Consider the following 12,469-nt stretch of genomic DNA (forward strand, 5'->3'; position numbering starts at 1 on the left):
ATTTTCCCCCTTCCTTCCTACTTTCCATTCCTTGCTTCCTTCCTTTCTATTTATCCTATATATCATCCTTCTCCCTCCTTTGCTTATTTTTATTTTTTGGTTTTTTTTTTTTTTTTTTTTTTGAGACAGGGTTTCTCTGTGTAGCTCTGACTGTCCTGGAACTCACTCTATAGACCAGGCTGGCCTCGAACTCAGAAATCCACCTGCCTCTGCCTCCAAGTGCTGGGATTAAAGGCGTGCGCCACCACGGCCCGGCCCTCCTTTGCTTTTTGAAACACAATTTCACCTATGAAGCTCTGGCTGTCTTGGAACTCACAGTTTAGACTGGGCGGACCTCAAACTCATAGAGAGCTGCCTGCTTCTGCCTGTCAAGTGCTGGAATCAAAGGTACGTGTGCCACCACGCCCAAGTGTTTTCTTGATTAGTGATTGATAAACGTGCGCCCAGCCCACTGGGAGAGGCGCCACCTCAGGGTTGTATCTGGAAGCAAGCTGAGCTAACAACCTAGAGAATGAGCCAGAGGCATTCTGCTTCAGTGCCTGCCTCCAGGGTCTAGTTCTGAGCTCCTACCTACGTTTCCCTTGATGACAGATCGGTACCTGTAAGCCACATAAGACCTGCTTCTCCCCAGATTGTTTTTGGTCAGTGTTTTGTTGTAACACAGAAAGCAAAGTAGAACAGAAGTCGTAGTCCGTGTCCAAGGAGAAGCAGTCCAGTAAGAAAGCAGACTAGGGTGTAGGGGGTGGGTCATTTATGACTCAGTTTCCCAGGTTACAAGGTGAAAGTATAGATATAGGTAAGGAGGCTGGAGTGTCCCTGAAGGTCAGAGTGTTTCAGGTAGGGCAGTCCTGCTTTGCATAGATAACCAGATCTAAGAGGAGGCAGAGCAGGCTGAGGAGGCGCAGGCTGGCTGGAGACTGGAGGCTGGAGAGTCTTGCTTGCCAGCCACATATATAGAATGCGGTGCAGCTGTGGGAGTGGGTGAGCCGTGGCCGGAAACCAGAATGGAATGTGTGTTCTCAGGGATGAGCAGAGCAACCACTCACTTTAGGAGCTCTGTTCTGCTTTAGTGGCATTTAATTCTTGGCGTTAAAATAATGTCATTCAGTGCCCAGCAAAACACACACACACACACACACACACACACACACACACACACACACACGGAGAGGGAGGGGGAGAGGGATTGTCAGATGAGAAAAAAAAAAAAACCCAAAACCCTCTGTTCTGTGTTCTGCACAGTTGGGGAAATTAAGTGGGGATCTAAAATAAAGTTTTCACTTCTTGTTTTAGAAACAGATGATAGCTATCTGGGCAGAGTCACATCCATATAATAATTTAATGAGTGCCTTTCAGTACCATATTAGGCCAGATGGTGGCCAGGACATAATGAGTATGTAAGGGATCTTGTGCTTAGAGTCCCTTGGGTTACTATTTTAAGAAGAAACCCTATCATGTAGTTGTTATTTTTTTGAGACAGAGTCTCATGAGTTCGGGCTTTATGTATGCCAGGCCAGCATGCTACTGAGTTTCATCCCTTAGTCTTCCTTTTCTGGCGTTTTAGACACGGGTTCGTCGTGTAGCTTAGGATGGTCTTGAACTCACTGTGTAGCTGATGAGGAAGAATCTGCCCTTTCATCATGTCCCAAGTGCTGCGATTGAGGCGTGGCTCTCTGTGTAATTTAGAAAAGTTCCCAAGTAATAGAATCACAAACTAGTAATATAATTGTCTTTTTAAAAAGCTTCCCTGGGGCTGGAGAGATGGGTCGGTGGGTAAGAGCACTGACTGCTCTTCCGAAGGTCCTGAGTTCAAATCCCAGCAACCACATGGTGGTTTACAACCATCCTTAATGAAATCTGACACCCTCTACTGGTGTGTCTAAAGAAAGCTACGGTGTACTTATATATAATAAGTTAATAAATCTTAAAAAAAAAAGCTTCCCTGTAGTAGAGTGATTTGTGATGTGTACAATGGTTATCTGACTTTTGGATGATACAACACAATAATGTTTATTGCAAACAACTCAAATTAATTCCCGGGCTAATTAAATGGAAGGGCAGTTCTCAACAGATTAGAGTACAGTGGCTAAAAAGTGTATGAAAAAAAATTTAATCTCACCAGTCATCAGAGAATGAAATAAAAATTCCCTTGAGATTCCACCTCAACCCAGTCAGAATGGCAGTCGTTCAAAAAGCAAACAATAAAGCAGCCACGTCTGTAACCTTAGGGTTCAGGGGACAAGTAGGAGGGTCAGAAGTCCAATGCCATCTTTAACCACAGAGAGAGAAAGAAGGGATTCAGCCTGATGGAGAACCTGTCTCCAAAACAAACCAATTGGCAAGAAAAAAGGAAACCCTCTCTCAGCCTGGAGGTGCACAATTTACTCTTAACACTCAGGAGGGAGGCAGAAGCAGGTGGATCTCTGAATTTCAGGTATGTCTGCTGTATATAGTGTGTTCCAGGCCAGGTAGGGCAATGCAGTTGAGACTCTGCTACAGGAGAAAGAACAAACACCCCCCAAAAACAAAACAAGTAAAAACATGGGGAAACCCCACACAATGTTGGTGGGAATGAAGTAGGGTAGTGGTTATGGAAATCAGCATGGAGGATCTGGAAAGTTTTAAAAACCGATATGTACCACAGGGCTGAGCTGTGCTACTCAGAGCATGGACTCACAGGCCGCCAAGCTAACACGTCCCAAAGGCACTTGTCTATCAGTGCTTATTGTAGTTGCTAGCTAAGTGATAGTGAAGGAACAAACTGAGGAGTCCAACAACAGAGAATGGACAAGAAAATGTGATATATGTAAACACAAACAAACACACACATAAACATGTAAATATATATATATATACATATATAAGCTGTATATATAAATATTATACACATATAAAATAGCTAAATGGATAAAAATTGTGGTATATATATGTGTGTGTGTGTATGTGCATATTGATAACAGGAAAATAGATTCAACTGTATATAAATATTAGGCAAAGTAAGTCAGTCTCAGAAAAAACAGATATTGTTTGTTTTCTCTCATTTGTGACTTGAAGATTTTATATAGACACATGGAATTATGTACGTAAAAGTAAAACTGCGGAGAGGAACAAAGGAATTGGGAGGGGAAGGAGTAGAAAGAAGGGGAGAGGGAGGGACGGTATAGAAACAATAAGATCAAAGAATACTCTATATTAGTATGAGAATGCCCTAGATAATGTAGTACCAAACAGAATAAACATACATACATGAAAATACAAAACAAAGCGACCAGTACTCAGGAGACCGAAGCAGGCAGACTTCTGTAAATTAAAAGCCAGTCTGGTCTACATAGGGAGTTCCAGGACAGCCATGGCTATACAGTGAGATCCTGTCTCACCAACCAACCAAACCAAATCAAGTCAACCAAACAAACAAGCAACAACAACAACAACAACAACAAAGCCAAATCAAAATAACAAACCAAATAAGGCTGGAAGAGGGGAGAGTTCACATTTTATTAGTCTGTCCTATGCTGTTTCTAGATACAGCTTTTTTCTTCTTGCAGTAGGGAATTTCATGTAAACAACAATGACTTAATTATACATGCAGGCAAAATACTCATACACAGGAAAATAAATAAACTCAAGATTATTTACAGTCAGTAGGGGGTCATATTTAAGCATGACATGGAAAGCTAGGTATGGTAGCTACAACTTTGGTCTCAGCACTGGAAAGGCCAAGACAGAAGGATCTCTGAGTTCCAGAAGAGACCCAGTCTCAAGAACAGCAATCAAAATAAACCAAAAAGTATAGAATGGTAGGGCAAACTTGAAGTCTCAGGGTTTGGAAGGTAAGGCAGGAGGATTACAAGTTGGATACCAACCTGGGCTACAAAGTGAGAATCTGTCACCAATAGACAGCTTTAACATTCTGGGGGACTAATAGTTCTTGAAAGAGACTCCTGTAGAGAGCCTTTGAGGGGCCTATGACATTGGTATCCAATCTAGTGCAGACAGCAACATTAAAAAGGTTCCTGCAGTAGGCAGACTGGTGATTCCTTTGAATGGGGCCATTATATTTTTGTTTTCATCTGTCTTTTCTTTTCCTTTATTATCATTACTGATGAATTAAAAACAAGTTTTCAGAGCTGAGAAGGAACCTAGAGCTTGCACACACCAGGTAAACATCCTACCACTGAGCCTCCCCACCAGGCCTAGATTTAAAACTTTTAAAAGACAACAATGGTGGGAATGCTTAGAGTGGTCACATGTCTGAGCGTATCCCCCAGACTGCTAGTGGAATAACAGGATCCTGTCACCGGCTGATGGATGGGACACCAGTTCCAGCAGAGGGTAGGGTAGGGGAATGTAGGGGAGGCTGTATGCTCAGATTTTTTTTTTTTTTTAATGAACTCACTGTATATGCTTTGTGATTAAGATTATAATTTCCTACAATTGTTTTCTAAAGAGCAGTTAAAAAAAAAGTATAGAGGTGGTAGAAACTTAACTGCAGCAGAAATTAGCCAAGCCAAACAAGGTAACAATTAAAACACTGCTCAGGAAACCTAGTCTTTTGAAACTAAGAACAAAGAAACAAAGAAGATTTAGTTGCTGGCAACTTCTGTGCTCAACAAGTACCTTAAAAACAACCCGATTTAGTTAACATTGGATTTTCCTTCTGTTGTGTTTTATAAAACGGTGGCATAAAGAGGTGGGAGGGGCACCTCAGCTGGCAGGCCAAGGTGTTCCCCTGAGGAGTCAACACCCTACAAAAGGAAGTTTATGGGGGAAGGGAAGGAGACCTGGAAAAGGGGTAGAAAAAGGAGGGGGACAGAGAATGACAGAAAGAGAGAAGAGAAAGGGAGAAAGAGGTGGGTTGAGAACACTGGAAGGAGAAGAGAGAGAGATAGAGAGACAGAAACAGAGATAGAGACAGAGCAGAGACATAGAGACAAAGACACACACACACACATACACACACACACACACACACACACTGAGAGAGACAGAGAGACAGAGAGCTAGGGTAGCCGAACAATTCTTATATGCCAGGTTGGCTCGCACCTGGCAGGCAAAGCCATCACTACTTGCTGGGTAGCTGTTGGGCGGAGCCTAGAGAAACTGCTAACACTTCTGTACTATATTGGTCCTGTCACAAAGTTTTACCAACAGGAAAATATTTCAATGCAGTTATTTATTTTTTTGATTAAGTCCTAAGAAAACTCCAGGAAAACATGATGGTAGATAGACATTATTTGGATTGGTTGGAAATCCTGTCAGTCACAGAGTATGCAATGTCTCATGACACCAGATTAACATGTTCACTGTGCAGGAGATTAAAAAGTGTGTGTGTGTGTTTGTGTGTGTGTAAATGGTCAGAGTGAAAAGAATCCATTGGCTACCCAAAGAACCATCTTGCCGGCTCAGCTGTTAAAGGCACCTGCTGTTCTTGCAGGACACCTGGGTTTGGTTCCTGGCACTCTCATCTGGTGGCTCAAACTCGCCTGGAACTCCAGTCTAGGGGATTTAGTGACCTTTTCTAGTCTCCACAGGAACAGGCAAGCATGTGGTGCACTGACATGTGGAACACATACATGTAAAAATAAATACAATCCTGGATTTCATGGTTTTATCTTTGGAAGACACTCCTAGCTTTAGAACTGTGAGAGTTTTTGGTTTTACCTCTTCTCTGTCCAGCCTCTCTCCAAGACTTCCCTTGCTGGTCATAACTTAATTTCTTTTAGGTTTTTACAACCCAACTTGGTCTACTTTAGGCTGTTTATTAAGTTGTTTTGTGTTCATGTCTTGCCTTTGGGCCAGAATGCAAAGTCACTGAGGATAAGGGCTATGAATTTTTTATTCGTGTTCTTTGCTTGGTAGGAGACAATGAACATATTGCTCAATAAATAGTCTTTGACTAATACAAGGCAGTGTTCTGTGCTTTCAGTCATACCCAGCTGGCATCTTGTTTACTTGTGCAAATGAAATGTTTTCTTGGTTTCTTCCTGCACGGAACTAATTGCAACTGTTTTATCCACTGTGTATCTTACAAGTTTTGCTTGGAATTCACCATGGCAATCTTTTTAGAAGTAGTGAAAGATGCTCAAAGCGGGTGCTATAGGAGGGAGTGGGAACGGCTATTTACAAAGTCTCAACTCTTTAGTATGTTCTACACTGTAAATAAAGATTTCTCTTAACACATTAACTGCTAAAGCTCCAGTCAGATTCATTCACCCAAGGACCTACAAACAAAATAAACCACAGAGCTGAGTTTCAGAGACCCAAGTCGGCCTGGTTCCAATGGGCAAAGCAGTTTAAGTGTCCGGTAGCTGTGAGAATTCAAAGGCCTAATTTCTTGAAAACAAAACAAAACAAAAACAAAAACACTAGGCACAATAGTTGGCAGTCAACACGTTGCTCCCCCATACTTGCTCAGGCCTTGAAGTTGACGTTTTCAAATAGGAGGGGAGGAAAATTAAGGTCAAATTAATTAAAATTGTCAATAAGTTGAAGAAAGCTCGTGCTTGATTACAATAATCCTACGCCGGCCTTCATATTGACTCTAGAGGAAAAAAATAATGTCTGGCAATGTTTCAAACCACGATGCCTAATTTAGAACGATTTCTATTTCAAAAGAGGGAGTAGGAAGTCATCTTTGGCCAACAAGAGACTCAAGGAATACAGTAATGTATGCCTATGAAAAATTCACTACGTGCCTGACCCACCCCAAAGAAAAACATTGCTTTTGACCCGTAGGGAACTCTGTAGGTGAACTGTGGGGTCCCCACATTTGCGGGGGGGAGGGGACCCCACCTTGAACTTCGAAGTTAAGAGTGCTCGCTCCCCTAGCTGTCCTCTTTTAGATCTCTCACAAGCGACATCTTTGCAAAAAAAAAAAAAAAAAAAAAAAAGAGAAAGTGGGGTAACCGGGGCTCATTTTGCAGAACCCCTTTGGTATCTGTATGGGCCGGGCAGCCAACTGTGTCGCACACCCCAGGGAGACCAAGTGCCCGCAGCCCGCCACACCTGGAGGACGGTGGCGCGCGCCCCCGCGTGACGTCACCGCACCTGGCACCAGCTGCGGGAGCCTGGGTGGCGCGCGCGGGGGCCGCAGGGGGCGTGGCCGGGAAGCCCAGATCGTTCTCGCGAGATTTCGCCCCAGCCGGGTCCCGACTCTCTTCACCCCGGGCCCGTGGCTTGCCACCGCGTTCTCGAGCGTGGCGCGCTCCGCCTCTGAGGGAGTGGGTGCGGGCTGACCGTGCGAGACCCCGCCGGGTGCCTCAGCCAGCAGCGAGCGGAAGCGGCCCCGGAGCGTGGCTGAGTGCTCTCTGTGCGCAGGCGCGGACCCCGCTCTCCACCCCTCCACCGCCCCCCCCAATCCCCGCCTGCGGGGGCTGCGGCCGAGGCCGGGCGTGAGGAGCGGCCAAGCGCGCCGCGGGCGGATGGAGGCGCTTCCCCGCCGCGCCTGAGCCGGTGCACAGAAGGGGCCGCGGGGCCGCGCTCTCCCCGCCAGAGCCGCAGCATGGGTAAGCACTACCGCGCCGGCCACTGGGCTACTCCTCGCACGCGGGTCGGCTCCAATCGGGCTCTCCCCTCGTCGGTCCTTGCGCGGGACAGCGGGGCTCGAACCCGTGACCGGCTGCCCTGCGCCCTCTGGGAGCCCCCGACTTCCATGGGGGAGGGCGATCGCGAACTTGACAAAGTGGCACTTGCAGCTCTGCTACTCGGTGGCTTGGTACAGATTGCTTTTAAAAAGAATGCACTCACACCCCCACATCTACTGTGCACACACACACACACACACACAGACATTTTGTCATAGAGAATTGGAAGCACAGAAGAAACCTTCTCTTTGCGATCGGCTGGGCTTTTTGGCAGTGATTTGTGACTACTCTCCCCTTCCTCTTTTTCGTGGGTCAGTTTTTGAAATCGTTTTTCCTGGTATTCGTCGTCTGCCTTGTCAGGTGTGTTGGCACCTAGCAGCGCGGCGAATTTCCTCCTCCTGAGGACTGGGTTAGGGGTTCTAGGATTCCCAGTTGGAACCTCTGGAGGAGCTGTTTCCTGTTTGGAGGGAGACTTCCTTCTTGGAGGGGAGCAAAAGTACCGGGGCCACAAGGTTGTTTTTCTGTGCGTTCTTCAGGTTTTCGTTTGGAGTTAAGAGAGAGAGAGTGCAAGCGTCGCAGCGTTCTTTGAAAAGGAGTTTTGTTCAGTGCTGTAACAGTTCTTTTGATAAGTTGTGTCTGGGCTAGACACGAGCTCCCTCGAATGGTTATAATTTAAAAGTAAAGTAAAAGAGTATGGTTTTTTTTTTTTTTTTTTCCGCCCAGCTTGGTGTTACCACAAGGCAAAAGTGTAAGACCAGTATTTGGTTTTGTGGTATAAATCAGAAAGACATTATCACGTTCTCACTCGAGAGTCGATGCTGCTTAAAACCATTACTGAAATTAATAATTCAGGAAACTAACGGATGATTTAGAAGCCCAACAAAAACAGGAGCTCTGCTGATGTGGCACCCCGTGCCCACACTTTGTTTTGTGGGAGACGAATTTAGCTAGTGTTTACAGACACTGGTTATTCTGTTTTCTTAGAGCTTCTAATTTTATGCTCCCTCCGCTTCCCTCCTGCTTTGTGTACCTTTTATACACCAAGTGCTTTTTGACTCAGGAGACAAACATTTGCTGTTAGGGACTTTGAAATGAATTCCTTTCCACTTGATTAGTTGAGTTTACGGGGTAATTGCAGGCTTATTCTAAAGCATCAAAAGCTAGCTTAACTGATTGGGATGAAAAGCTAAAATTAAGTATACAATTCTTATCTGTCTTAAGTCAGGATGCAGAATGTAATTAAACATCTTTTGATGGTCCAGAGTCATCATTTTGTGACTTTGAGTTGCTGTGAGCCCTTTTAACCACCTTGGATCTTGTATAGACTGTTGGGCCAGGTGCTAAACAACAGACAGTTCTTTGCAGTTTGCAGTTATTTTAAGTACCCGTCCTTGGAACTGCTGGTTATCCGATGGGCTTGAAACTATGATTAGTATCGACTTTCACCTTCCCCGTTCTCTCTTTCTCTTTTTTTTAAACCGTGGAGATCATTTAAATTTGTGATTTTTGCATAGGGGAAAATCAGTAGGTCCATACTTGAGTATAAGGTCTTCTCCTTCTCTCTTTCTGTCTCTGTCTCTTCACCTCCTCTCCCTGTCTTTGTCTCTGTCTCAGTCTCTCTCTTCAGGTTCTTACAGTGTAGTTCTGGATAACCTGGCACACACTCTGTAGATCAGGCTAGTTTTGAACTCACAGAGATCCACCTACCTCTGCCTCCCAAATGCTAAGATTAAAGCCACTATACCCAACTAAGGTTTTTTTTTTTTTTTTTTTTTTTTTTTCCCCCAGATAGAGTTTTTCTCTATAGCCCTGGCTGTCTGGAACTCATTGTACTCTCTAGACCAGGCTGGCCTCAAACTCAGAAATCCGCCTGCTTCTGCCTCCCAAGTGCTGGGATTAAAGGTGTGCTGCCCGGCCCCTGCTAAGGTCTTAAGGAAAGTATGGAAAGTATTTTACATTATAATACCTGAATTTACTGGCCACAGGCCGTTTCTTTGATCTATTTTAGAGTTGCCAGAGTATCTTGGGAAAATTGTTTAGCATACTGTCAAGATTTATGCTTTGAAGGTTATTTTGGGGGCCTGTGAAACATTTGCAGATGAATCTGCTTCTATTAAAAATCTGTTGGTTGTGTATTCATTAAAATCCTCAAATTCAAGTTAAAGAGTTTCCTCTCATATGTAATTTGCTGAGTTTGTTACTTGCCCTCTTTTTCTTGCATTTTAAAGATAAGATCTCCTTACTCTGTGGTCCAGGCTGGCTTTGAACTCAAAGTGATCTTCCTGCCTCAGCCTCTTGGCTGCTGGGATTATAGGCTTTACTGTCCCTTCCACCCAGTAGTCATTAGTTCTTACAATTCAGGATGCAGCTTGAGAGAGCTGAGCTCTTAAGAGCTCTCTCTCTGCTTTCTCAAAGGACCATAATTTGGTTCTCAGCATTCATATTGGGTGGCTTACCAAGGGATCTGATACCCTCATCTGGTTTATGAGGGCACCCCTCCACATGGCCTACACACACACACACACACACACACACACACACTCTGTAAGATTTTTAGAAAAAAAAATAATGCAGCCTAAAATACTCATGTTTTATCTAATTTGTCACTAAATAAAAATAAGTCTTTGTTTGTTTGTTTTGTTTTGAGATGATCATGGATTCTTATGAGGTGATAGTTTCTACACTTAATTGACACAGCTGGCTAGTTAGGAGTTTTTGAAGCCTAGACCTGTATTACTTTGGGCGTAGAAGCAGGAATTGAAGAATTCAAGGCCAGCTTTGTTCGCACAGTACACTCAAGGCCTTCCTAGGCTGCATGAAACTGTCTAAAAAAGGAAAAGGGCTCTGGACAGGGACTTCCTGAGGCCTTGCCTACAAGCTTTGCAACTTGGGAAGTTAATTAGCCTCTGTGCTTCAGTTTATTGGTCTATAAATTGGTGAGGAGTGCCAGTCTCGGGTTATTAGGTGAATGAATGACCTAACAATGCTTAGAATATTGCTGGTGGAACTTGTGCAATTCTACTGATTTGTATGTGAATTTTTATCTTTGCTGAAAGCATAATACTGTCTTTGAGGACCGGTAAGATGATTTTGTGTTAATATATAAATTGAATTCTGTATGGTACAGCTTGACAAAAATTGTATACATTGTTTTCCAATATTAGATTGTGAGAAACTTATTCATTTGAAATGTTTAAAAGCTTTGGAAAAACTTAAGGATTAATACTACTAGAGACATTTTTTAAAAGATTTATTTATTATTATAAAAAGTATGTAAGCTGACTTCAGACACACCAGAAGAGGGCATCAGATCTCATTATGGGTGGTTGCTGGGATTTGAACTCAGGACCTCTGGAAGAGCAGTCAGTGAGTGCTCTTACCCGCTGAGCCATCTCACTAGCCCCGAGACATATTTATTTAAGTTTTATGGTACATTAATGTTTTTAGTTTCTACATTAAATGTAGGAGGAGATGCCATTCAAAACATTTTGAAGGAATTAGCCAGGATATTTGGGAATAAAGAAAGGCAATGCTTTTCTTTTAGATTTATTTATGTATTTGATGCATTTGGGTGTTTTGTCTGCGTTTATGCCTACATAACAGGAGAGGACATCAGATCCCATGTTGCTACAGTTATGGGCAATGGTTAGAGTAGCCAGTGCTCTGCTCTTAACCACTGCATCATCTTTCCAGTCCTGAATACTTCTTTCTCAAAATTACATATATACATTTTTGGAGTGAAGTAAGATAAAATTAATTATATATATATATGGCAAACAGATACTTAGAACTAAGTCTCTTTTAATTTTAGATAAAATTTTTCTATTTGAAAGTTTGTTTTACTGTCATATCTGTCTGCAACCATCAAATTTATACCCATGAAAATAGTCGAGCCTTTTATCGTACCTTTGTGCATGTGTGGAGGCTAGAAGATTGTGTTCATTGCCTCTTGAACCATTTTACCAATTCCTCTGAAGCAAGTTCTTTTTCTGCACCCTGGGGCTCATGTTTTCTTGGCTAGGATTAAAGACAGTAAGCCTCAGGAATTCTCTTATCTCTGTTTCCTTGGAAGTAATGGGTTTAAGGTGGCTTCAGTTTGCTACAGGTGTGATAGATAGTATTTGAACTTCAGGCCTTGTGACTGAGAAGCAAGGGCTCTTAACTGCTGAGCTCTCTCTCCAGCCCCCTGTGTCCCGGCAGATGTCTTATCTTTACACACTCATCATTTCAGAGTTAAGGATTCAGAGATGGTGATAGGCACATGTTTTATCACCTACTTGGGAGTGGATGTAGTAGGTGATCTTCCAGGGAAGATTCAGCTAAATAGCAGGACTGTTTCTGAAATTCATGATTGGGAGAGTACAGTACTTTGTTTTTCCAAAAAAACTTGAGGGTTTTAGGGTAGCAGCAAACATGTACTTTACCTTGTTTAAGGTAGCTGGATGGATCCTCCGTGAGACAATTGATGTTGTTTCACGGCATCAAAATTAAATATAAATGCCTGCAAAAGAATAAAAGTTGTTTTGAAAGTGTTTTATTTATGTGCGTGTATAAAACACACCATTCTCTATCAATCATCTATCTATCTATCTATCTGAGACCAAGTTTCCTCTCTGTTGCACTTGGTAGCCTAGAAATCACTGTTTAGACCAGGCTTGCATGGAAATCACTGTGATCCTCCTGCCTCAGCATCCTGAGTTGTTGGGATTACATGAGGGTGCCACCTTGCTTGGCTTAAGTTATTTTAATAAAGATTTGCTGTTGTGGTAGATGATATGTGTACTTCTATAGTGAGTGATTTCCTTATGTTACTTTGTAAATAACACTCATTTGTCCTGATAATATTTTTAAGTAGATACCTTGAGATTTACCAGCAGTTTCAGGAC

General features: G+C 43.1%; 1 protein-coding gene across 2 annotated transcripts in view; it reads left to right on the top strand.

Annotated features, from left to right (window-relative positions):
- The first annotated feature begins 7,153 nt into the window (after window positions 1-7,153).
- Cd2ap (CD2 associated protein) overlaps window positions 7,154-12,469 on the top strand; it is an 85,083-nt gene continuing 79,767 nt past the window's right edge. For both annotated transcript variants that reach the window (XM_021186459.3, XM_021186460.3), the window contains exon 1: window positions 7,154-7,505. In XM_021186459.3, coding sequence (XP_021042118.1) covers window positions 7,502-7,505 — 4 coding nt within the window. In that variant the 5' untranslated portion in view covers window positions 7,154-7,501. The remainder of the gene's footprint in view (window positions 7,506-12,469) is intronic.

Source organism: Mus caroli, unplaced genomic scaffold (genome assembly GCF_978045245.1).
Source record: "Mus caroli unplaced genomic scaffold, Mus_caroli_1 scaffold_18, whole genome shotgun sequence".
In the NCBI taxonomy this organism is placed as follows: domain Eukaryota; kingdom Metazoa; phylum Chordata; class Mammalia; order Rodentia; family Muridae; genus Mus; species Mus caroli.